Genomic DNA, 27,706 nt, shown 5'->3' on the forward strand with positions numbered 1-27,706 from the left:
GGATTCACTGGCCCGGAACTTGGACTAATGTGCTAGTATTTGTGAATTGCACCTAAAAAGCTGTTTTGCACACTATAACACTGAAGGAAACATTTCAGATGGGAGTCCTGCCCACTGGGAAAGTGGACTGGGCATTTTAAAGTATAATGCAACCAATGTTTCTCTGGCAACAATCATGTACATGATAATGTAATCTTCATGTACAACTGGTATATCTGCCTTAACAACAGAAAGTTTTCAACACTGCAGCTACTTATGCCTTTGCTGGGCCAAAGGAAGGGGCTTCCCTTCCTCCACCATCAATGCTGCCCTCAACCGCATCTCTTCCACTTCCTGCACGTCTGCTCTTACCCCATTCTCCCGCCACCTTACCAGGGATAGGGTTCCTCTTGTCCTCATCCCACCAGCCTCCATGTCCAGTACATAATTCTCCAAACCTTCCGTGATCTCCAACTGGATCCCATCACCAGGTACATCTTCCCCTCACCCCACCCCCCTTTCTGTTTTCTGCAGGGATTGCTCCCTACGTGACACCTTTGTCCATTCGTCCCAACCCGCTCATCTGCCTCCTGGCACTTATTCTTGCAAGTGGACCTGCCGCTACACCTCCTCCCTCACTATCATTCAGGGCCCTAAACAGTCCTTCCAGGTGAGTCAACACTTCACCTGTGAGTCTGTTGGGGTCATATACTATGTCAGGGGCTCCCTGTGTGGCCTTCCGTATATCGGTGAGACATGACATAGATTGGGAGACCGCTTCACCGAGCACCTCCACTTCATCCGCCAGAAAAAGCGGGATCTCCCAGTGACCACACATATTAATTCCACTTCCCATTCCTATTCCGATATGTCCATCCATGGCCTCCTCTACTGTCGTGATGAGGCCACACTTAGATTGGAGGAACAACACCTTGAATTCTGTTGGGGTAGCCTCTAACCTGATGGCATGAACATCGATTTCTCAAACTTCCAGTAATGCCCCCAACCCACTGCCCTTTCACCATTCCCCATTCCTCTTCTCCCTCTCTCACCTTATCTCCTTGCCTGCCCATCACCTCCCTCTGGTACTCCTCCCTCTTCCCATTCTTTTATGGCCTTCTGACTCATTCACCAATCAACTTCCCAGCTCTTTACTTCATCCCTCCTCCTCCTCCTCCTCCTCCAGGTTTCACTTATCACCTTTTGTTTCTTCCTCCCCTCCCCCCACCTTTAAATATACTCCTTGGCTTTTTTGATCCAGTCCTGCTGAAGGGTTTCAGTCCCAAACATTGACTGTACTCTTTTCCATAGCTGCTGCCTGGCCTGTTGAGTTCCTCCAACATTTTGTGTGTGTGCTATAGCCAATGACAATGGAAAGTAACATTTCAACTGGTAAGAAATGGATATAAAATCAGCGGTTTTCAGACATAAGATAACGATGACTCTGACTCTGACTCATCGTGGACGTGAGGTATCCCACTGCCGTGGATGTTCGAAACAGGACTATGAGGAACATGTGGCCAGCAGCAGAAACTCCTTTTTAACTAGTATTATTTTTTGACTATCCATGGAAGGTCAGGAAAATTTAGTAGGTGTACAGAAGGTATTTGATTATGTAAATTCACATTCTTCCATTGAGACAATAACAGTAATTACAAATTGTCTTTGTGCCTCCCTTATCATTATTACAAGTGGTGACCCTTGTAACAGCCCTAACACCCCACTCTGAAAGGTGCCCTCTGCTCCAGTGACACTTCAATCTTTCCTCGTAAAACAACTTCATCATTCCAGGAATTATCTTCACTGCATCATTTTTTAAATTATCACTCCTTAAATAAGGACCAAGTATATACAGAGTAACTCAGGTGTGGTCTCACCAATACTCTATACTATTATGGCAATACTTCCTAACTTTAATACTCTATCCCCTTACAATCAAAGTTCAACATTACATGAGCTTTTCTTGATGTGTTTGGTGTATCTGCATGCTGACTCCGTGTTTCATGTAGGAGGTCAGCCAGATCTCATTGAATACCAATATTATTAGTTTCGCAATTTTTAATTTCTTTTAATTTTTCTTTTAACTAGATTGAACAGCCTTAAATGTTACATTATACTCCACCCACTATAGTTTTGCCCTTTTACAGGTTTTTGCTTGGAAATTAGACTTATTTGTGCTTTTTTAAGTATGAGCAATCATGACGAAATTGGTAAAGTTAGCATTCCTGGACATAGCAAACACAAGGAAATCTGCAGATGCTGGAAATTCAAACAACACACACAAAATGCTGGTGGAACACAGCAGGCCAGGCGGCAACTATAAGGAGAAGCACTGTCAATGTTTTGGGCCGAGACCCTTCGTCAGGATCTTGGCCCGAAGCGCGACAGTGCTTCTCCTTATAAATGCTGCCTGGCCTGCTGTGTTCCACCAGCATTTTGTGTGATTCCTGGACATAGTTCCAGTTTGCACAACTTCTGTTTATCTGGGGTCAGTTATTCAACTGATAATTTTATTCGATGCATAGCACCCATTTTGGTGTTTACCAATAAAATTTGGCTGCTAAAGATGAAACACACAGAAAACAAGGAACAAACTCTATTGCAGGCTCTTATTCTATAGTACTTTTCTACTTTCCTCTCCTCTGACAATTGTGGTAATGTCAAAAAGCCTAGATATGCAAATACAAAAAGAAAGAGATACCAAACAAACATTGGTTCTCACAGCTTGAATCATTTTACCTATTATGGATTATAGAAATTGAAAGAAACACATGCACAAAGATCTCTGTATTCAGGAGACCCTATCTAGCTTCCAAGCTGACTTAGCTGCTATCCTCAAGCAAGAACATTAGAATTAATGCCTTCTTGGAGAGGCAAACAGAAACTGCCAACTCCTGAAAATACTCCATTAGCCACTATTAAGTGGATTGTGCACCACCAATAATAAACTAAAATGACGGAATGGTTGTTACTGTAGCCAATGCTGGTATATTATCACAACCACGCCTTGGCAAATAAGGCCAAGAGAATAAAGAGTTTTCTACAGCTCCGTAACCCATTGCTTCCATATATACGATCAGACTCTCAAAATCAATCACCCTAATGTGACTGAAATGCTTTGCTTATTAACACAGCAAAGTGTGGTGCTGTCATCTGACCACATACATATCAGTTATCCTATAGAAAATATAATAATTGCTTACATGAAAACACCGTCTGTAGGAGGAGTAAGTATCATAGTAAGCTGGCAGCAAGTATAGTTCAGCTACCACACTGGAATCATCAGGCTTTAGGTTCCAAATTAATTCAGGTGTGAATGTACATGGGGATATCATGTTCAAGAGATCCCCATGACCAGAGAATGCCATTTTGCTGAATTCTTAGTGCTGTATACAGGACAAGGTATGATAGCTTTGACACTTAAAACTGAAACAAATGAACCTCAAGTTGCAATTCCATAAGGTGATGTACGTCCTTTATAATCAATGAACTGTTTAACCTCCTTGGAATTAGAGTATCAATAAAATGGGATGTGGATTAAATGCCCACTCTCCTCCTCTGGGAAGCTGATACCACTATTTTTTCTCTTTGGAAACTACGGGTAGTTTAAGAGGAACAATATATGGTGATCTGAATCTTTTGTTCTCATGTCAACACTAATGCCAGGGTCTATCTACATTTTCCCATGCGAGTCCCTGTTTCCAGCAACAACCAGGGTCTCCATTGACAGCAGCATCTTCTGCCCTGCTATCTAGACTACTATTGTACTGCACCAGTGGACTCTTATGGAATCTAACAGGACAATGTGAACTGAGCACAGAAGACCCAGTAAAATGAAATGGAAACACTATTTACTGGCAGAAAGGATTCTATTTAAGTTAGCTTGAATGTCTTGGTTGTTTTTAAAATGTGAAAACAAATAGATGAATTCTTTTTAACAAGCTTCAAGTATTTTTGAATGTTTGTGATCTTCAAAAGGCATTCACAAACTTTCAATAACATCGGCAGCTGGTTCACCTGGGGTGGGGATTAAAATTAATTAATAATAAATTAATTACATTTGCTGATCCAAATTATTCTTAACAATTTCCAAATTTTGATTCAATAGCCCACTTAATATAGTTTCTTATGTCTCTGGCAATGAACAGATGAAATACTTGATAACAACTGGTTAGGTGCTTCACTTTTAAGAGCAATTGCATTTTCCCTGAGGAATGAAACATTATGGTTTCATCTCATTGTTAGTTCTTGGCCAAGGGTACAATTGTGGTTTGGAAATGTATGTGGAATGAGGGTTTGAAACTAAAATTGAAAGGAAGACAAACTACAAAATCAAAAATTACTAAAATTTAGAATTGCCTTACCGGGATCCAACTGTGCCCTCCACAGATTCCTGGCTCTCAGATTCACTTGGCGTTCCCAGCGATTTGTTCGATGGGGAAATAGGAGAATGGACTAAATAATTGAACAAACAGGTGTCTCCAGTTACTGTCCGCAGCGGCTGCACTATTAACGATGTTTATTAATTAAATTAAATAAAATGTGAATTGTTAGGTAAAAACATTATGGAGAAAGTAAACAGAAAACGGAATGAAAACAAAAAACACACAGAGAAGGAAGAAAATAACATTTATTAAAAGACTGTTCAAAGAAGGATCTACATTTGTATTAGTAAGCTCGAGACAGCCCCAATAGTGTAATGCATGATAAACTTGCACAAAACAATTTAGGTAAAGAGGTGAAGGCCAGAGTATATTGCCTGTATATATAAGCTGTATGGGCCAACTATTGGGTCTGAGAAAGTAATTAAGCCCACCTGACAGATAATCATGGGATTAGTTTTATTGAAATGATAGTTTGCAATTATAATATCTCCTACTATAATTATTTGTCCTCTTTGATTACTTTGATTTATCCTCACATTACTCCACAACTGAAGCAAGGTCTGTGTAAAGCCACCTATCTGGGAAATGTCAGAGACACCAAAAGGTAAAAGATAACATTGTTTGGGGAAGAAAGCTTAAAGTATTTATAAAACTACCTGAGTATAAATTTTACCAAAATAATTGTCAGTCCCTTTCAAAAGTGTCCCCAAACATCACTCACTGCCTTTCCACTGGGTTTCTGGACCACATTCCCTGTTTTGGAAATTCCTTTCCAACCTACATTTTCTCTCCAACACAGTCACATATAGGCCAAATTTAATCTCTCAGAGAACAGTTTTAGTTGGGATCTTTCAAAACTTCCTTGTTTCTGGAAAGTTCCTAGCAGAAAGAGAAAATTCAAATGTAATGCCACTGTTTTAGAAAGGACAAAGACAGAAAGCATTAAACTGTAGCTGACTGGCAAGCAATGCAGGGAAGGTCCAATAGATTGTGATGAAGCAATTATTTTAGGAAGAAAGAGAGAGTAAACTGGAGCTAAATACTCTGGAGTTTAAAAGAATGAGAAATTATAGTAGGTGTCAAGAGGAACTTTGTTTCTAGTGATCTAGAACTCAGGGTTACTGATTTAATACCAAGTTGAGGAGAAATTTCTTTGGACAGAAGGTTGTGAATCTTTGGGAAAACTCTATCCCAAAGAGGTGTGGAATCTGAATCACCATGCTCAAAGCTGAAATAAATTGTTTATTGGATTACAGGAATATGAAGGGTTATGATGATCAGGCAGGAGTAGAGTCAAGTTCAACAATCAGAGCAGCCATGATCTTATTGAAGGGCTTGGGGGCAGGACAATATGACCTATTCCTAGGCTGCTTTCTTTTGTACTGAATCTCACCTCCAGAAGATTCAGCAAGTGAATCTATTGACTGAAGGCAAGCAGTCAATACTCCAAATGAGATTTCACTAAAGCTCCATAGAGTCCCATCATCCTATTTCAGTCCTTTACAATAAAAGGCCAACGCTCTGTCTTACTTGCTCACTGTACCCAAATGTTCACTTTCTGAAAATCAGAATCCCTAGAACACCTAGAAATTAGATACAATAGTCCATAAAAGTGACTTAAACCCATAGTAGATCACACTGGTGATCATTTCTAGGTGTAAATGCATCCTCGGGAAACTGGCCTGGGCAGTTCAGCTTAGCCTGGCATCTTCCTGGTGTTAGTCATGCACCAAAAGACACCTAAAGTCATCTGCTGCAGGTTTCCTCCCTTTTCTTTTGGGTACAACTTATAATCTTTGTTGAACGTTCACAAAACAAAAACAAGAAATATATCACTCTGAGATCATCAATAAGACATGAATTAAAGGGTCTTCATTATGAATCTATGCCTTACACACACTTGCCAGACTCAGTTTAGCATGCTCAGGATACTGGAAATCTCATCACAGGTTACTCTATCATTGACTTCTGACTCTTTACATTAAGCATATACAGCTATTTCTACCTTACTGATCATCTTCACACCTCACAGAGGCATGAGGCTAATTGCAACACTGAACTCACTCAGGGCAGCGTATTGTTTTGGCAGTGATAGTGACATACACACACACAAACACATAATTTCCACCTCTTCTGTCTTTTATGCAGCTGTTTTGTGACTAACATGTGGCAAATTCCTATAAGGTTTAACACCTTTTCCAGTGATCAGCGTGGCAATAAATGAAAAAGTTGCAATCTTTTTATCAGCTCCATTTAGGGTCTACAGAGGTCCTGTTTTAGTACATAATTCTGGATGTAAACCACCATAGTATTGCTGTTTATTAATGGATTTTTGGTTAATGTTATGATTTTTTGCAGAGGGATCCGTTTGCATGTTAGCGCTCTATGCAGCAGTTTAGCGCACCAAAAGAACAAGACTAAATCTAATCCAGGGACTCATGGCTACAGTCGCACTTCCACCTGCCACTGCAAAGCAGGTGACTACATTGTCCATGGCCTGCATGGATTCTGTTTAAGACTATTCACTGTCTTCAGTAGAAGATCAAAGCATAGGAGGTCAGCGCTGAGGTCTTTGCTTCTGCGTTGTATGTGCCCCCATGTTCTTTCCACAGCACAGATGATGTCTGCTATTTTTCAGAAGAGACAGTGTGATATTAAACACCTTTTGCAGTAACTTTGCCAAGTCACTGTGAATAGGGAGACTGGTCTTGCTCATGTAATCTTCCATCCTGGAAAAGATGTTGGAAATTAGCAGATGATAGGTGGAATAATGTGGGCTAGCACTGGTTGGCAACAATCTCTACCAACTAAACACGTCTATGATCTTTGTGTGACAGCTGCAGTACCATGAAATAGGGTCAGAATTTTGCACGGCCACTGTTGTAGTTCAGGATGTTATTGCTATGTTCTGGCAAGTTCAGCTGATAAAGTGAAAGACCTATCTGAGATGTTTGCAAGGCTCAGCCATAAGCTGCTTTTCTGCAAAAAAAGTTTCTTTTTCCTCAGAAGCTGATTGCGAGCGTTCCACTTAGTACCTTGGCATTACTGCTTAGCCAAATGCATTACATTAGCCAAAGTGCATAACCTCACATTTGCTCCACACCTACCATTACCTTGACCGATCACTTAACCAGTTTACTGTATCTTGGTTTGCAAGCTCTTTGCATAGGTCATTTTTGCTCCTAGTTTTATATCATCAGAATATTTCCTTCATTAGATCACTAATTCTGTTACCAGCTGAGGGCATCCTATTTTTAATAACCCGCCAACTTTAAAATAATTTCTTTATTCCTATGCTTCTTTTCATGTCCTTTAATCAATCTATACCAAGATATTACTTCCCCTCACTCTCCACAACTCCATGACCTTGTGAACCTGGATTTTATTAACAACCTTATGTTGGTACCTTTATTAAATGCCTTTGAATGTCCAAGTATACTAGTTTCCCTTTCACTTCCGTAAGAGTTACATCCACAAAAGGTCCTTTATAAATTTTTCAAGCACTATTTTCCCTTCATCTGTAACATTTCCAAGATTTAGATATTTTCTTGCCAATAAGAAATGGCTCAGCTGAGAGAGTTTGGTGATTACTCTTCTGCACAGACTCATAGAAACATAGAAAACATACAGCATAATACAGGCTCTTTGGCCCACAAAGCTGTGCCAATCATGTCCTTACCTTAGAAATTACCTAGGGTTACCCATAGCTCTCTATTTTTCTAAGCTCCATGTACCTATCCAGGAGTCTCTTAAAAGACCCTATCGTTTCCCCCTCCACCACCATCACTAGCAGCCCATTCCACACACCCACCACTCTCTTGAGTTAAAAAAAACTTACCCCTGATAACTCCTCTGTACCTACTCCCCAGGACCTTAAACCTGTGCCCTTTCATGATAGCCATTTCAACCCTGGGAAAAAGCCTCTGACTATCCAAACAATCAATGCCTCTCATCATCTTATACACCTCTATCAGGTCACCTCTCATCCTCCGTCGCTCCAAGGAGAAAAGGCCGAGTTCAACCTATTCTCATAAGGCATGCTCCCCAATCCAGGCAACATCCTTGTAAATCTCCTCTGCACCCTTTCTATGGTTTCCACATCCTTCCTGTAGTGAGGCGATCAGAACTGAGCACAGTACTCTAAGTGGGGTCTGACCAGGGTCCTATATAGCTGCAACATTACCTCTCAGCTCCTAAACTCAATCCCACGATTGATGAAGGCCAATGCACCATATGCCTTCTTAACCACAGAGTCAACCTGCGCAGCAGCTTTGAGTATCCTATGGACTTGGACCCCAAGATCCCTCTGATCCTCCACACTGCCAAGAGTCTTATCATTAATACTATATTCTGCCATCATATTTGACCTACCAGAATAAACCACCTCACACTTATCTGGGTTGAACTCCATCTGCCACTTCTCAGCCCAGTTTTGCTGTAACCTCTGACAACCCTCCACACTATCCACAACACCCTCAACCTTTGTGTCATCAGCAAATTTACTAACCCATCCCTCCACTTCCTCATCCACGTCATTTATAAAAATCACAAAGAGTAGGAGTCCCAGAACAGATCTCTGAGGCACACCACTAGTCACCAACCGACTCCTCGTAACTTGATGTCTGGAGAACACCCTCCAATAGACTTTGAATGTTAAATGCTAGTCAAACTGAGTAAATAAGAGAGTACAATGGGAGGAAGCATTTTACTCACTTGCAAATTAATAAAAGACCTCTCAGACATGGATGGGTGTAGTATGGGATTGTGTTCTTAACTATTTTGATTGGTGGTTTAACAACTTTGCACATCAGAACTGCTGAATTGGCACTATGAGCTAGGAGAAAGGCAGAGAAGTCCATACTCCCAAACAGCTTTCCCCACATTTGCCCTCGCTATTACAATGGTATTCATTGATATTTTGTTGAGCAGGTGTATGAAAGAATATGGAAGGAAGACAAGAGTTAAGGTACATATTAGCAATGATCTAATTGAAATAGAGTACAGACTCAATGGAGCTGAAATTTTTTTGAGGAGTCATCTCTTCTTTTAATTCACATTCTATGGTGGGGCAAACATTATCGCAGTTGATTAACTTCATTGGCCAGAACATAATGAAAACTTATTTTAGTGCTACGTGATCTTTCAAATTTAGCTGGCATGACAGACAAGGCCTAAATTAAGACATACAAAAAAGGACTGACATTTATTTATCGTATCTTAAATATCTGACATACCTATGATAACACTATCCTGTATAGTACAAGTACACTGTCTGTAAAAATCTAGCAAATTGCTGGCTGATTTAATGTTTTGTGACACAAGACAGTAGCACAGAAGACCAAAAGGCACAAAACTGTGTTCCATAGCTAGGGAATGTTATTGGGTTAATATACATTTTAACATGGGATAAGAATGAAAAATTACAACACTGTTTAACCAGCATCTAACTTTTCACCTAAGAAAAACTTGAGGCAGGCATTGTGTTGAATGATTTCAGCTGATGTTGGTTTGTCTAAAGTTCTGACCATTTTAAAGCTTTTAAGTCATACTTTAAAAGAGCAATTGCAAATGAAAGAAATTACAGATGCTAGGAATCTGAACTAAAAACAGCAATTGATGGAAATCCTTAGTTAGAAGAGTATTCAAACTGAAATGCTACCTCTTTTTCTTTCCACAGATTCTCCCTGACCTGCTGAGTGTTTCCAGTATTTTCTATATTTAGTTAAAATTGTTAAGACCATTTTTGATAGTCTCCAAATTAACAAAATGCAACAGAAAAAGCATTGATTGTAACTCAAAATTAAGACACTTTTCTGCATCAGTCATTTGCACATGTGATCTGTACACAATTCACAAACACCCTAATTATGTTTTACTATGGAATCTGTGAATTGTGTAATTCATATTCAAGAGGTCAATTTAAAGAACAGAAAGAACTGAAATGGAAGAAAATAAAAAGGTTAATTTGGTTGATTAAAACAACAATATACAATGGCAACATTCACTTGAAAAATCACTTGTTCTAAACTATTTGTAAAAATAAATAATGCATAACCCAGTTTTGGGTGTTTCATTGACTCACCCATGGAGGGCTCTGTAGTTATGCCAATACTTTGAAGTAGTGCTTCAGTCTCTTTACGTTTTCTCTCCAGGTCCAATTCAACCTGTGAAGCAGAAGAGGTCTCTTTCTTGAAATCACCCTGAAAGAATTTTGTTAAGATTCACTGGATGACGCTCTTACAACATCTGTACAAGGCTTTTACAGTATATCAAGGAAACATCACACTTTCAAAAATTATCTTAAAACAAGATGCTCTTGTAAATCACTTAAATTCATGCCAGCCTGATCCAATACCAAAACATTTTGGACTTCACATATACCATTTAATATTCCCAAATTTGTCATCCTCCCCATCATTTGGGAAGACAGCACCTAAATATTAACCAACATATTTCACATATTTCTGTTTCTCCCTATGTTTACTATCACTCTCCTATCTCTCTTTAAAATTGAGGGGAGTTTATACCTTGCAAATCACATTTCATAATGCAGACCTTGTTTGATTTAAATTTATTCACCAGATTAAACTGATGCATCAGTTCCCATCTCTAATCACTGAGACGGTGCAGAACTCCTTCTAGTTCACATACTCACACAGAACATAACCAGGGAAGGAGTTCTAGGATATAGACACAGGAATGATGTGTGCCTTGGAAAGGAACCAGCAGCAGATACACCTGTCGAACAACAGGTGTATGGGGACACCATATATTCCTGACTCCATATAATGGATTCCCACACTTATTTCTACCCGATTTATTGCATGCCATGCTATTAAAGAAATTCACACAGATGATGGGTGTGGAGGATGTGTACTAATCTTCCCTAAAGAATGGAAACGTCATTCAAAGTTGTCTTTCATTTTGGAGTTAATTATTCTTATTGGATTGAAGGAACACATTTAGGTAAGTGACTTTTATCTTTTTCTTTTGGAAGGCAGGCTGAAGCCCCCCTCCTCCTCCCCACCCCACCTCCACTCCCCTTTACATAATTATTCCCTTCACTGCAGATTTGTGCTTCTCATTCAATTCAGTATTAGCATTCAATTTCATTAGTTGTTTGTATGATCACTTGCTCTGCTGATTTCAATTATTTGCCAAATCTTTGGCTACATCTTTTGTATTGTTCTCCCCATTGTAGTGTTGCTCCTAAATTTAACAAACTAGCTAACTGAGCTTTTATTCTACTTCTACTCCAGATAGAGACTGAGGACTACAGCACCAGTGGTGAGGACCACAAAGGTATGGTGAAGAGAGACAGAGGAGCACTTACAGGACTGCTTTGAATCGGTACACTGGGTATTATTCAGGGATCTGTCATCAGATCTGAATGAATATGCCACAGTTGTCACAGACTTTATTAAGAGCTATGTGAATGAGTGTGTGCCTTTGAGAAAATATACAATAGGTATACCACTTTGGATACAGTTGAGGGATGACCTAGTAGAGGAAAGCTATAGCAGCCAGGTCTCTGGCACTGAGTCTGGCTCTGAGGCTCAGTAGGAAAGGGGTGAGGGAGGAGAACAGGTGAGCTGTCGTGATAGAGGATTCATTGGTTAGGGAAACAGAAAGGAGGTTCTATGTATGAGAACGAGATTCCTGATGCATGTTGTTTCCCAGGTACCAGGGTCGGGGACATCTTGGATCAAGTCCACAGCACTTTTAAGTGGGATGATGAGCAGCCAGAGGTTGCCGGTACTAATGGCATATGTGGGGGGGGGGGGGGGGGTGGTGAGATCCTGCAAAGTAAGTTCAGGGAGTTAGAAGCTAAGTTAAAGGACAGAACTTCCAGGGTATTGATCTCAGAAATGCTACACATGTCATGTGCTAGTGAGGCCACAAATAGCAAGATTAAATAATTTAACATGTGACTAAGGAGATAGTGCAAGAGGGAGGACTTCAGATTTTTGGACCATTGGGCTCTCTTCCAGGGAAGGTGGGACCTGTACAGAAGGAGCAGTTTGCACCTGAACTGGAGGGGGATGCTCCACAGTTAGTGCTGCACAGCAGGGGGGAGGGGTTAAGCTAGAATTGTAGGGAGATGGGAAGTAGAGCGCCAGAACAAAGAATGGAGTGGTTGTGGAGAAAGATGTTGTTAAGTCGACATACAAACTCAGGAATCAAAAGGTTGACCATTGTGGGACTAAACTTCTGAGTTGTGTATACTTCAATGTAAGGAGTATTGTAGGAAAGGAGGATGAGCTTAGGGAATGGATCAGCATGTGGAAGTATGATATTGTAGCCATTATTGAGACTTGGTTGCAGGAGGGACAGGACTGGAAGCTCAATGTTCTGAGGTTCCATTGTTTTAGATGTGGTAGAGCAGGAGGGATTAAAGGAGGAGGGGTGGTGTTACTAGTTAGGGAAAATATAACGGCAATATTCAATCAGAACAGACAGGAGAGCTCAACTTGTGAGGTTTTATAGGTAAAACTGAGGAATAAGAAAGGAATGACCATGTTAATGTGATTACATTATAGACCGCCCAGCAGTCTGCGGGACTTAGAGGGGAAAATTTGTAGAGAGAATGCAGACTGTTGGAAGGAACATAAGGTTGTGATAATGGATAATTTTAACTTTCCACATATTGATTGGGACTCTCATACTGGATGGGAAAGAGTTTGTCAAATGTGTTCAGGAAAGTTTCCTTAATCAATACATTGAAGTCCTAACTACAGAGAACGCAATACTAAATCTCTTTTTAGGGAATGAGATAGGGCAGGTGACAGAAGTTTGTGGAGGGGACATTTTGCATCTAGTGATCATAATGCCATTAGTTTCAAGGTAATTATGGAAAAGGATAGGTCTGTTCCTCAGGTTGAGATTCTAAATTGGAGGAAGGCCAATTTTGATGGTATCTGAAAGGATCTGGCAAGTGTGAATTGGGACAAGTTATTTTCTAGCAAAAGGTGCAATTGGTAGGTGGGAGGCCTACAAAAGTGAAATTATGAAAGTACAGAGTTTGTATGTTCCTGTTAGAATAAAAGGCAAAGATAGCAGGTTTAGGGAACCTTGGCTTACAAAAGATATTGAGGCCCTAGTTAAGAAAAAGAAGGCAGTACAGAGCAGGCATAGATAGACAGGAACAAATGAAGTACTTGGGGAGCATAAGAAATGCAAAAGAACACTTCAGAAAGAAATCAGGAGTGCTAAAAGAAGGCAGGAGGTTGCTCTAGCAAACAAGATGAAGGAGAATCCTAAGGGTTTCTACAGATATATTAAGAGCAAAAGGTACAAAATTGGTCCTCTGGAAGATCAGACTGGTAATCTCTGTGTGGAGCCAAAACAGATGGGAGAAATCGTAAACTGATTTTTTTTGCATCTGTATTTACTCAGGAGACAGACACAGAGCCTGTACAAGTGAAGCAAAGCAGCATCGAGGTCATGGACCCTATACAGATCACAGAGGAGGAGGTGTTTGCTGTCTTGAGGCAAATTAGGGTGGATAAATCCCCAGGCCTGACAAGGTGTTCCCTTGGACCCTGTGAGAGGCAAGTGCAGAAATTGTAGGGTCCCTAGCAGAGATATTTAAAACATCCTTAGTCCCAGGTGAAGTACCAGAGGATTGGAGGATAGCTAATGTTGTTTCGCTATTTAAGAAAGTCTCTAAGAATAAGCCGGGAAATTATAGGTTGGTGAGCCTGACATCAATAGTGGGAAAGTTATTGGAAGGTACTCTAAGGGACTAGATACCGTATATAAATATTTTGATAGACAGGGACTGATTAGGGATAGTCAACATGGCTTTGTGTGTGGTAGGTCATGCTGAACCAATCTTATAGAGCTTTTCGAGGAAGTTACCAGGAAAGTTGATAAAGGCAAGGCAGTGGATGTTGTCTACATAGACTTCAGCAAGGACCTTGACAAGGTCCTTGCCTGGGAGGTTGGTCAAGAAGGTTCAGTGGCTAGGCATTCAAGATGAGGTAGGAAATTGGGTTTAACATTGGCTTTGCTGGAGAAGCCAGAGAGTGGTAGTAGATGGTTGCCTCTCTGACTGGAGGCCTGTGACTAGTGGAGCGCCAGAGGGATCAGTGCTGGGTCTGTTGTTGTTTGTCATCTATATCGATGATCTGGATGATAATGTGGTCAATTGGGTCAGAAAATTTGTGGATGATACTAAACTGGGGGGCAGTGGACAGCAAGGAAGACAGCCAAAGCTTACAGTGGGATCTGGACCAGCAGAAAAAAAGGCAGATGGAATTTAATGCAGATAAGTGTGAGGTGTTGCCCTTTGAGAGGACCAAACAGAGTAGGGCTTACAAAGTGAGTGGGAGGGCACTGAGAAGTGCAGCAGACAGAGAGATCAGGGAATACAAATCCATAATTCCTTGAAACTAGTGACACAGGTAGAAAGGAATGTAAAGAAAATGTGCAGCAAATTGGCCTTCATAAATCAGTGTACTGAATAAAAGAGTTGAAACTGTATAAGACATTGGTGAGGCCTAATTTGGAGTACTGTGTGCAGTTTTGGTCACCTACCTGCAGGAAAATTGTAAATAAGATTGAAAGAGTGCAGAGAAAATTTACAAGGATGTTGCCGGGACTTGAGGACCTAGATTAGGACCTTATTCCTTAGAACATAGAAGACTGAGGGGAGATTTGATAGAGGTATACAAAATTATAAATAGGGTAAATGCAAACAGGCTTTTTCCATTAAGGTTTGGTGAGACTAGGACTAGAGGTCATGGGTTAAAGCTGAAAGGTGAAATGTCTAAAGGGAACATGAGGGGGAACTACTTCTCTCAGAGGGTGGTGAGCGTGTGGAACGAGCTGCCAGTGCAAGTGGTAGATGCAAGTTTGATTTCAACATTTAAGAGAAAATTGGATAAGTATATGGATGCTAGGGGTATGAAGGGCTATGGTCTGGGTGAAGGTTGAAGGCATTAGGCAGATTAATAGTTCAACACACATTAGATGGGCTGAAGGGCCTGTTTCTGTGCTGTGGTGCTCTATGACTATAAAATACTGGACATACAGAAACCAGAAGTTATGAATGAACCAGGAGATTCTCAGTCTGCTGAGAGGTAAATCTGGTGATCCAGAGCTCTACAAGAAATCCAGGTACGAAGGCTATCTATAAGGAAGGCCATCTTAAGCAATTCCAAGTGACGTTAGAGATGGAATCAGATGCACATCAGCTACAGCAGGGTTTACATACCATTACTTCCTTCAAGGCAAAGTTCAAAATACATTTATTAACAAAATATGTATGCTATATATAATCTTGAGATTCTGGCGGCGGCGCATTTTCAACTCCATTCATAACTTAGCGCACCCCTCCATCAGGACAACCGTCTGGATGGTCTCCGACAGGTTCGTTTGGCACGGACTCCGCAAGCAAGTCAGTGAATGGGCCAAAACGTGCATGCACTGCCAGACGGCCAAGGTGCAGCGGCACACCAAAGCTCTGCCGCAGCAGTTCCACCCCACCCACCGGCGTTTCGAACACATTCATGTGGATATCGTGGGCCCCCTGCCAGTGTAGCGTGGAGCGTGGCACCTCCTCACTATCATGGACCGGTTCACCAGATGGCCAGAGGCGATCCCGCTCACCAACACCACCTCCAAATCTAGCACCCAGGCACTGATCGCCACCTGGGTATCTCGCTTTGGTGTACTGGCCCACATTACCTCCGACAGAGGCGCCCAGTTCACCTCCAGCCTGTGGTCGGCTGTGGCCAGCCTGTTGGGAACGCAGCTACACCACACAACTGCCTACCACCCACAGTCGAACGGACTATTGGAACGCTTCCACCGTCACTTGAAGTCGGCTCTCATGGCCCGCCTGAGAGGAGCTAACTGGGTGGACGAGCTTCCCTGGGTCCTACTCGGCATCCGCACGGCGCCCAAAGACGATCTGCACGCCTCGTCGGCCGAGTTGGTGTATGGCGCACCCCTGGTCGTCCCCGGGGAATTCATACCAGCCCCAAGGGGACATGAGGAAGAACCCGCAGCAGTCCTGGGCAGACTACGCGAGAGGCTCGGCAACCTGGCCCCCATACCCACTTCGCAGCATGGGCAGAACCCGACCTGCATACCCAAAGACCTGCAGAACTGTAAGTTTGTGTTTGTACGAAGGGGCGGGCATCAGGCACCGCTACAGCGGCCCTACGAGGGGCCGTTTACGGTGATCAGGAACAACGGGTCCACGTTCGTGCTGGACGTTGGGGGGAGAGAGGAGGTTTTCACAGTGGACCGACTCAAACCGGCCCATGTGGACCTGGCGCAACCGGTCGAGTTTCCGGCACCGCGGCGTAGAGGCCGACCTCCCAAACAGGGTCCGGCCCAGACTGTGGACATTGGGGGGTGTATCGCCGGTTCTGGGGGGGGGGGGGGGGGTTATGTGGCGACCCACTTCCCAGCACACTCGAACCGGCTCACAAATAGCCAGCGCGCCGGCATAAAGGCCAGTCCCAAAAGGGCGCCAAGTCTGCTTCACCAGCAAGGGGAAAAGCCCGTGTGGGACTGTGAATACGTGCCCCCTACAGCATCCGCGCGCGGGACAGAACTGCGAGTACGTGCCCCCTACAGCATCTGTGCCCGGGGAGGGCGGGATCAGGAAGGCTTTAAAGCGAGGCCGCGAAGTTCGAATAAAATCTTTTTGTAACTGCAGTTCACCGACTCCGTGTCGTTATTTCAGCGCTGCGTGTAGCACACCGCTACAATATCATAGAATCATATTGCACTGCAAAAGTATTGGGCTCATTATCTGTGCCACTTCTATGAAATACCTATCTAATTAATTCTACTTCCTTACTGATTTGAAAACCTTCCCCTTTGAGTATCTATGGAATACCCTTTGGAAGTAACTACTGAAACTGCTTCCGTCACCATTTCATTACCTGACACTGAGGCAAAGGGGTCAAGGTACCCCTTTCTGTCCTACATAGCTGCAATAATTAGGTGGACAAGAATAGCTTATGCATTACAGTATGAAGCATTCAGACTATGAAGCAGGTATTCTGACAGTTAAAAAGGATTTCAGAACACAAAATGATTCGAATTTATTTATGTAACCATGAAAGGCTCATCCAGAAATTCATGAGGCATCAAATCTATGGAACCTTAGCAGTATGGATTTGGAATTGGCTCCCCCACAGAAGGCAGAGGGTGGTAGTAGATGGAGCGTATTCTGCCTGGAGGTCAGAGACTAGTGGTGTTCCACAGCAGTCTTTTCTGGGAACTTTGCTCTTTGTCATTTTTATAAGTATCTTGGATGAGGTAGTGGAAGGGTGGGTTAATAAGTTTGCAGGTAACACGAAAGCTGGAGATGTTGTGGACAGTGTAAAAGGTTGTCATAGGTTGCATTGTGATATTGACAGTGTGCAGAGCTAGGCTGAGAAGTGGCAGATGGAGTTCAACCCAGAAAAGTATGAAGTGATTCACTTTGGAAGGTCAAATTTGAAGGCAGAATACAGGGTTAATGATAGGATTCTTAGCAGTGTGGAAGAACAGAGGGATCTTGGCATCCATGTCTATAGATCCTCAAAGTTGCAGTGCAAGTTGATGGGGTGGTTAAGAGTGCATACGGTGTATTGACCTTCATTAGTTGGGGGATTGAGTTTAAGAGCCGCAAGGTAATGATGCAGCTCTATAAAACCCTAGTTCACCACACTGGGAGTATTGTGTTCACTTCTGGTCACCTCATTATTGGAAAGATGTGAAAGCTTTAGAGAGGGTGTAGAGGATATTTACCAGGATGCTGCCTGGATTAGAGAACAAAGAGGAAAGTTGAGTGAGCAAGAACTTTTCTCTTCGGAACAAATGAGGATGAGCGGTAACTTGATTGAGGCGTTTAAGACTGAAAGTGACATAAGCAGACAGCCAGCGCCTTTTTCCAAGGGTGGCAAGGCTAATACCAGAAGACATCCTTTTAAGGTAAGTGAAGGAAAGTTAGAGGAGATGTCAGAGGTAGTTTTTTTTAAACAGAGGTTGGTAAGTGCTTGGAATGCTCTGTTGAGGGTGGTGGTTGAGACTGATATAACAGGGACATTTAAGAGATTCTTGGATAGGCAAATGAAAATCGAGGGTTATGGGCTGTGTAGGAGGGAAGGGTTATATTGATCATGGAATAGGTGGGCATAACATCATGGATAGAATGGTCCACAATATACTGCGCTATTCTATGTTCTATATTGACATTACAGAGTAATGAGAGAGGAGCTGGCCAGAATTGATTGGAAAAGAACACTGGCAGGGATGACGACAGAGTAACAATGGCTGGAATTTCGAGAAGCAATTTGAAAGGCTCAAGATATGTACATCCCAAAGAGGAAGAAGTATTCCTTAGGAAAGATGACACAACTGTGACTAAGAAGAGAAATCAAAGCCAACATAAAATCCAAAGAGAGGGCATATAATAGAGCAAAAATTAATGGGAAGTTAGAGGATTGGGAAGATTTTAAAAACTAACAGAAGACTACTAAAAAAGTCATTAAGAAGGTAAAGATGGAATACAAAAGTAAGCTAACCAATAATATTAAAGAGGATACCAAAAGTTTCTTCAGATACATAAGGTATAAAAGAAGAATGAGGGGTAAACCACTAGAAGACGATGTTGGAGAGGTAGTAATGGGGGACAACGAGATGGCAGATGAACTGATTAAGTATTTTGCATCAGCCTTCATGGTGGAAGACATGAGCAGTATGGTGGAACTTCCAGGTGTCAGGGATCATGAAATGTGTGAAGTTACCATAACTAGAGAGAAGGTTCTTGGGAGACTGAAAGATCTTAAGATAGATAAGTCACCTGGACCAGCTGGTGTGAACACCCCAGAGTTCTGAAAGAGGTGGCCGAAGAGATCGTGGAGGCACTAGTAATGATCTTTCAAGAATCACTAGATTCTGGAATGGTTCTGGAAGACTGGAAAATTGCAAATGTCACTCCACTCTTCAACAAGAGAGAGGCAGAAGAAAGGAAACTATAGGCCAGTTAGTCTGACTTCAGTGGTTGGGAAGATGTTGGAGTCGATTATTAAGGATGAGGTCTCAGGGTATTTCAAAGTATATAATAAAATAGGCTGTAGTCAGTATGGTTTCCTCAAAGAGTTCCTATACCACATTATATGTCAATGATTTGGATGATGGAATTTATGGCTTTATTGCAGACAATATGAAGATAGGTGGAGGTAATTTTGAGGAAGTAGAGAGGCTACAGGACTTATTAGGCAAAGAAATGGCAGATGGAATACAGTGTCAGGAAGCATATGGTCATGCACTTTGGTAAAATAATTTACTATTTTCTAAATGGAGAGAAAATACAAAAAAACTGAGGTGCAAAAGGACTTGTGAGTCCTTGTGCCAGATTCCCTAAATGTTAATTTGCAGGTCGAGTCTGTGGTGAGGAAGGCAAATGCAATGTTAGCATTCATTTCAAGAGGACCAGAACATATAAGCAAGGATGTAATGTTCAAACTTTATAAAGCACTGGTGAAGCCTCACTTGGAGTATTGTGAGCAGTTTTGGGCCCCTTATGGGATATGCTGAAACTGGAGAGGCTTCAAAGGAGGTTCACGAAGATGTTTCCAGAATTGAATGGCTTGTCATATGAAGAGCTTTTGATGGCTCTGGGCCTGTATTCACTAGAATTCAGAAGAATGAGGGGTGACCTCATTGAAACCTATCGAATGGTGAAAGGCCTTGATAGAGTCAATGTGGAGATGTTTCCTATGGTGGGAGAATCTAAGATTAGAGGAAACAGCCTCAGAATAGAGGAGCATCTTCTTAGAACAGAGAAGGAATTTCTTTAGCTAGAGAGTGGTAAATCTGTGGAATTCTTTGTCACGGGCAATGTAGAGGCCGTCTTTATGTATATTTAAGAAAGATTCTTGACTGGTCAGGGCATGAAGGGATGCAGGGAGAAGGCAGGAGATTGGAGCTGAGAGGAAATTTGGATCAGCCATGACGATATGTCAGAGCAGACTCAATCAGCCAAATGGCCTAATTTTGCTCCTTTATCTTATGTTCTTAAGGATATTGTCACTCTTAGAGATCATAACACAGACTAGAAGCAACTCTTCCACACCTGATTATGATAATACATTAAGGCATCATTGGCCAGTTCAACTGCATAATTAACTTGAGCCTTTCAAATGGTATTTCAGTTTCTCTGAAATGGCCATCAATATCTGAACTCACATCTTTCTTTTTCTTCTCTTCCTCTTTTCTCTTTTTCTCTTCTCTGATCTGTGCTAGCCGTAGCTTTTTTCGTTCCAGCTCAGCTTTGAGCTCACTCTTGTCTGCCATAGTAAGGTACCTGAAAAAAAAAACCCAGTTGGATAATTAAAAATACTGTTACTCTCCTCATGTTTTAGTCAGTATAGTTATTAGTATTGTAATATTCTTTCTCATCCCCTTCCATCTAACTCCTCAACTGTTACCACACTCAACCTGGCTACTTTTGGACAGCATAAGTGTCAAACTAGGGGTAATACCCCTGTCACAGTCATGTAGAAGTGAAGCAGTAGCGCTACTGGCTCCAAACACCGAGGTTAGATCCTGGCTTTTGGTGCTGACAGTATGAAGTTTGTATTTTCGTACTGTGATCACGTGGCTTAACCCGTACATTCTAAAAATATGTTGGTGAGTTAATTGGCTACTCTAAATTACCCCTAGTCTAGGATAATGACAAAACGATCAAAATAGGGGAGTTGCTTGGGATATACATGTAAGAATTAAGTGCAGAGGTACAGGGAAATAAGGAGAAAGGAAATGGGATAATCCCACTGGGAACCAGCACAGATCTAAGGAACCGAATAGGTTTTGACTGTGTCACAATAAGTACAGGATGGAATCATTGAAAGTAGATTAGTCACTGATACAACAGAGCCAAACATACATTCATATTCAACCCAGTGAAACTTTATGTTCATGAAAGAGAACATTATTATAGGAAAGATATCAATAAATTAGAGAGAGTGCAGAGACGATTTACTAGGATGTTACCTGGGTTTCAGCACTTAAGTTACAGAGAAAGGTTGAACAAGTTAGGTCTCTATTCATTGGAGCGTAGAAGGTTGAGGGGGGATTTGATCGAGGTATTTAAAATGTTGAGAGGGATAGATAGAGTTGACGTGAATAGGCTGTTTCCATTGAGAGTAGGGGAGATTCAAACGAGAGGACATGATTTGAGAGTTAGGGGGCAAAAGTTTAAGGGAAACACGAGGGGGTATTTCTTTACTCAGAGAGTGATAGCTGTGTGGAATGAGCTTCCTGTAGAAGTAGTAGAGGCCAGTTCAGTTGTGTCATTTAAGGTAAAATTGGATAGGTATATGGATAGGAAAGGAGTGGAGGGTTATGGGCTGAGTGCGGGTAGGTGGGACTAGGTGAGATTAAGAGTTCGGCACGGACTAGGAGGGCCGGAATGGCCTGTTTCCGTGCTGTGATTGTTATATGGTTATATGGTTATATGAAAGAGAAAGTAGAGAAAAATTCTATTTTTCTATTTTTAGTAACATTAAACAATGAATCTCAAAATTGATGTGGCATTTTGGTACTCCTTGCAAATGCACTATCCTATGCAAAGAGAGTTGAAAAAGAGGTTTGTGGTAAAATAGCCTGATTCACATTGCAATGATTCAATTGCTCTGACCAATTGGAAAGAACATGCAGAGCCTTTTATGACCCTGGTGTAATCCAAAACACTTCACAGCCAATGAAGCACATTTGAACTGCTGTCACTGTTGTAATCCCGAAACACAGCAGCTAATTTAAAACAGCACAAAATCAGTAACAGACAGGGTACTGAAGGCCTGTGTGAGCCAGCTGTTTGGCATTTTGCAGCACTTTTACAATCTGAGTCTGAGTCAGGAAAAGATACCGGTGCTATGGAAGACAATCTGCTTGGTTCCTGTATCCAGGAAGGCGACTCCGTCTGAACTTAATGACTACAAACCAATTGTCCTCACATCTCATGTGATGAGGGTGCTGGAGAGGCTGGTCCTGACTTACCTTGGACTGCAGGTGAGATCTTCATTGCACACTCTACAGTTTGCCTCCCAACCTCATGTGGGAGTGAATGATGCCATCATCTACCTGTTGCAGAGAGCTCACTCCAGCCTGGATGATGCTGGTGGCATTGTGAGAATCACATTTTTTGATTTCTCTAGTGCCTTCAACACAATCCAGACACTTCTTCTGAGTGAGAAGCTGCAAAGGATGGGTGTAGACAAATCCACTATCTCCTGGATTACTGACTACTGATTACTGACTGATAGACCCCAGTTTGTATCGCTGGGTAGTTCTCTGTCTCAGATGGTAATGAGGGGCACTGGAGTGCCACAAGAAACTGTCCCGGCTCAGTTTCCATCTTGACACTTGCAGAAGTTCTCTGATGACTCTGTGGTGGTTGGGTGTATCAGAGATGGGCAGGAGTCAGAGTACAGAGGACTGCTGGACAAGTTTGTGGAGTGGTGCAGGAGGAATCATCTGCTCCTGAATGTGGTCAAAACCAGGGAGATGGAGATTGATTTTAGGAGGAAGAGGACTGTGACGAGTCCTGTATACATTCTGGGAGAAGAAGTTGCAGTGGTGGAGGAGTACAAATACTTGGGTGTTCACCTCGACCATAGACTTAACTGGAAAACCAACACCAAGGCTGTTTACGAGAAGGGGATGAGCAGACTCTATTTTCTAAGGAAGCTGAGATCCTTCAATGTGTGCAGCAGGATGTTGGAGATCGTTTACCAGTCTGTGGTAGAGAGAGCAGTCTTCTTTGCAGCTTTATGTTGGGGAGCAGCATCGGTGGTGATGATGCAAAGAGACTAAATGGACTCATCAAAAAAGGCTGGATCCATCCTTGGCTACAAACCAGACTCAAAATTTTGAGTTAGTGGTGGAGAGGACCAAATGCAATAAGCATATACAACAGTTCATCTCTGTGTGAGAGGACAACACACATCATAGTTCAACAGTTTCTGTTTTATTATTTCATACATTATTATTGCACATAGGTAAATTATTACTGTGTATATTATTATTATGTACTTTATTATTAGTTAATATTATTATAATTGTTACAATTTATTATTATTGCTAAGTGTGTTTTTAAATGTTGCTGTTGTAACAATATAATTTCCCACTCGGGATCAATAAAGTACTTATTATTATCAATATATTTTAGTGATGCCAGCTGAACGATAAATTCAGGCCAGGGTATCATGAGAACTCCACAGTTTTCAAATTGTCAGAGAATGTTTTACACCCACATTAATTTAAGATCACATCAAAAAGATAGCCCTCTTGATGGTGTACCACTCCCATAAAAATCCAAAAAAGTCCTTGTGTGCAGTCTGAATTCTTAAAGTCTTTACACAGCCACTAGGGCAAAGTTTGAAGGTGATATTTACTTGCTTTCCCTGAACTATCTGTTTAGGAACCCTAATTTACTGTACGTTTGAGCAGAGACCCTTAACAGGACTTGACCCAAAATAGACTGTTTGATCCCCTCCAAAGATGCTGCCTGACTTGCTGAGTTCCTTCAGCATTTTGTGTGTGTTGCTTAAGATTTTCAGCATCTGCAGAATCTCTTATGTCACTGTACTAACAAGTCATTATTATATGCTTCTGACATGCTGAGTGTAACTAATTTCACAAGATCTATTTTTTTGAGATTTTAGCATTCTGCTTGACATACTTCAGCCCAATATTTCATTAGGATGTGGGGAATTGGGTGGTGGAGGAAAAAAATTGGGGGAAAACTGCTAACTGCATAACAATGTTAAACGTGCTCAGAATTTCCGCATGACAATTGCTAATGGCATAAGGGAAAGAGTTGCGAAAGCAGATACAGAAAAATAACTTTCAAAAGCAAATAGGATAAATAATTAAATTTTTTAAATTGCTGGACTAATTGAGACTAATCTACCAAAGAACAGTTTGAACAGTCAGTCTGTTGTGTCACTCTATGATTCTATGACAATAAAATGGAGTCTATTTTGGAAGTCAGTGTTTCAGTGGACTTGGCTGTTTGGTATGAGTCACTGCCAGAGTTACTTGTAACAAGAATGTCCTGAATGATGCATTGTTTTACTTGGCTTCATTTTTGGCTGCATTTCCCTGACTATGCTTGTGTATGTCACTGATGCACTTTCCATTTTTGATATTCTGGAAAAATTGTAAGACAACAATTAAAACAATATGAATCAGTTAAGGTGCAATCAAGGGAAAAGAAGTAACTCAATAACAGACTACAATTCAAGTCTCAGCAATGCCCATAGCTACTGGAAGCCCAAATGACCCACTCATTTGTCGCCAAATAAGGAATTAAATTTGATAGGGAGAAAGTAACATCTGACATAGCAGTATTTCAGTGGAGTAAAGGAAATTACAGTGGTATGAGAGAGGAGCTGGCCAAAGTAAATTGGAAGGAGATGCTGACAGGGAAGACAGCAAAGCAGCAAAGGTATGAGTTTCTGGGGAAAACAAGGAAGGTGCAGGATAGATGTATTCCAAAAACAAAGAAATACTCTAATGGTGAAACAGTATAACCACGGCTGACAAGGGAAGTTAAAGCTAATGTAAAAGCAAAAGGGAGGGCATACGACGTAAAAATTAGTAGTAAGACAAAGGATTGGGAAGCTTTAAAAAACCTACAGAGAATTAATAGAAGCATTAGAAGGGAAAATATGAAATATAAAAGCAAGCTAGCAAACAATATCAGAGTGACAGACAGACAGACAAACATACTTTATTGATCCCGAGGGAAATTGGGTTTCGTTACAGCCGCACCAACAAGAATAGTGAAAGAAATATAGCAATATAAAACCATAAATAATTAAATAAGTTAATCATGCCAAGTGGAAATAAGTCCAGGACCAGCCTATTGGCTCAGGGTGTCTGACACTCCAAGGGAGGAGTTGTAAAGTTTGATGGCCACAGGTAGGAATGACTTCCTATGACGCTCAGTGTTACATCTCGGTGGAATGAGTCTCTGGCTGAATGTACTCCTGTGCCTAACCAGTACATTATGGAGTGGATGGGAGTCATTGTCCAAGATGGCATGCAACTTGGACAGCATCCTCTTTTCAGACACCACCGTCAGAGAGTGGATAGTAAAAGCTTTTCCAAGTATGTAAAAAATAAAAAAAAAAGTGATGAGAGCTGATACAGGACCACTAGTAAATGAGGCCAAAGAAATAATAATGAGGTACAAGGCGATGGCAGATGAACTAAATTAGTATCTTGCATCAGTCTTCACTGTGGAAGACACTAGGAGTGTGCCAGATATTGAAGGGAGTGAGAGAAGTGAGTGCAGTTACTATTACAAGGGAGAAGGTGCTCAAAAAGCTGAAAGACATAAGGGTACATAAGTCAATCGGACCAGATGAACTGCACCCTTCTGAAAGAGGTAGCGGTAGAGATTATGGAGGCATTAGCAATTATCTTTCAAAAATCATTGAGACTCTGGCATGGTGCCAGAGGACTGGAAAATTGCAAATGTCACTCCACTCTTTAAGAAAGGAGGAAGGCAGCAGAAAGGAAATTATAGACCAGTTAGTCTGACCTCAGTGGTTGGGGAGATGTTAGAGTCAATTGTTAAGGATGAGGTTATGGAGTACTTGGTGACACAGGACAAGATAGTACAAAGTCAACATGATTTCCTTAATGGATTTCTTTGAGGAGATTACAAGTAGAATAGATAAAGGGGGTGTAGTGGATGTTGTATATTTGGAATTCCAGAAGGCCTTTGACAAGGTGCCACACATGAGGCTGCTTACCAAATTAAGAACCTATGCTATTACAGGAAAGTTACTGGCATGGTTAGAGCATTGGCTGATTGGTAGGAGGCAATCAGTGGGAATAAATCCTTTTCTGGTTGGCTGCCAGTGACTAGTGGTGTTCCGCAAGGGTCTGTGTTGGGACCACTTCTTTTTTATGCTGTGTATCAGTGATTTAGATGATGGAATAGATGGCTCTGTTGCCAAGTTTGCAGATGATAAGAAGATTAGTGGAGGGCAAGTAATTTTGAGGAAACAGGTAGGCTGCAGAAGGACTTAGACAGACTAGGAGAATGGGCAAGAAAGTGGCAAATGAAATACAATGTTGGAAAATGCATGGTCATGCACTTAGGTAGAAGAAATAATTGTGCAGACTATTTTCTAAATGTGGAGAAAATCCAAAAATCTGAGATGAAAAGGGACTTGGGAGTCCCTGTGCAGAACACCCTAAAGGTTAACTTGCAGGTAGAGTCGGTGGTGAGGAAGGCAAATGCAATCTAAGCATTCATTTCAAGAGGTCTTGAATACAAGAGCAGGGATATGATGTGATGCTGAGGCTTTATAAAGCACCAGTGAGGCCTCACCTTGAGTATTGTGAACAGGTTTGGACTCCTTATCTAAGAAAAGATGTGCTGGCATTAGAGAGGGCTCAGAGGAGGTTCACAAGGATGATTCCAGGAATGAAAGAGTTATCATACATGGAACATTTGACAGCTTGGGTCTGTACTCGCTGGAATTTAGAAGGATGAGGGGGGATCTCACTGAAACCTTTTGAATGTTGAAAGGCCTAGACAGAGTAGATGTGAAAAGAATGTTTCCCATGGTGGGAGAGTCTAGGATGAGAGGGTATAACCTCAGGATAGAGGGGCATTCATTTAAAACAGAGATGCAGAGAAATTTCTTTAGCCAGAGGGTGGTGAATTTGTGGAGTTTATTACCACAGGCAGCTGTGGAGGTCAGGTCATTGGGTGTATTTAAGGCAGAGCTTGATAGGTTCTTGATTGGACAGGGCATCAAAAGTTACGGGGGAAAAGCTGGGGAGTGGGGCTGAGGAGGGGAGAAAAGGATCAGCCATGATAGAATGGCAGAGCAGACTCAATGGGCCAAATAGCCTAATTCTAATCCTATACCTTATGGTCTTATAAACAGGATCTGATTATAATTTCTTCTAAGAACTATTTGTAAAATTTTATAAACAGAAATAATTCTACAGATATAAACTAACACAACATAAATTTACTTTTGGCTGCAACAGGATTTCGTATTGACTCACAGAAGCAGCAAAAGTAAAAGCTGGGATCATATCCTCACTGATTTGTACAATATGCATTTAACAAAATGGCAAAGTTAACAGTCAAAAAAGGGTCTAATGCTTTCCCGGCATATATGACAAATAAACTCTTCTTGGGATTACTTATAAAACTAAATTCTGTAGTTTACAGATTATGAAGAGAGAAGGGTTTGAAGGTGGATAAATCAGCTGGAACAGATGAGATACACCCCAGGGCTCTGAAAGAAGTAGCTGAAGAGATTGTGGAGGTATTAGTAGTGATTTTTCAAAAAAAA

The 27,706-nt window shown here is 41.5% G+C and overlaps 1 protein-coding gene across 6 annotated transcripts in view; it reads right to left on the reverse strand.

Moving 5' to 3' along the window:
* Positions 1-27,706, reverse strand: part of LOC140741208 (cytoplasmic dynein 1 intermediate chain 2-like) — a 74,766-nt gene that overhangs the window by 38,177 nt on the left and 8,883 nt on the right. For 2 of the 6 annotated variants that reach the window (XM_073071132.1, XM_073071129.1), the window contains exons 2-4: positions 20,562-20,679; positions 10,447-10,564; positions 4,344-4,434 (exon numbers count right to left, since the gene is read on the reverse strand). In XM_073071132.1, coding sequence (XP_072927233.1) covers positions 4,344-4,434; positions 10,447-10,564; positions 20,562-20,669 — 317 coding nt within the window. In that variant the 5' untranslated portion in view covers positions 20,670-20,679. Of the gene's footprint in view, positions 1-4,343; positions 4,486-10,446; positions 10,565-20,561; positions 20,680-27,706 lie in introns of all 6 variants that reach the window. The other 4 variants (XM_073071130.1, XM_073071126.1, XM_073071131.1 and 1 more) reach the window with 3 other exon arrangements.

The sequence above is a fragment of the Hemitrygon akajei genome, chromosome 18 (assembly GCF_048418815.1).
Source record: "Hemitrygon akajei chromosome 18, sHemAka1.3, whole genome shotgun sequence".
In the NCBI taxonomy this organism is placed as follows: Eukaryota; Metazoa; Chordata; class Chondrichthyes; order Myliobatiformes; family Dasyatidae; genus Hemitrygon; species Hemitrygon akajei.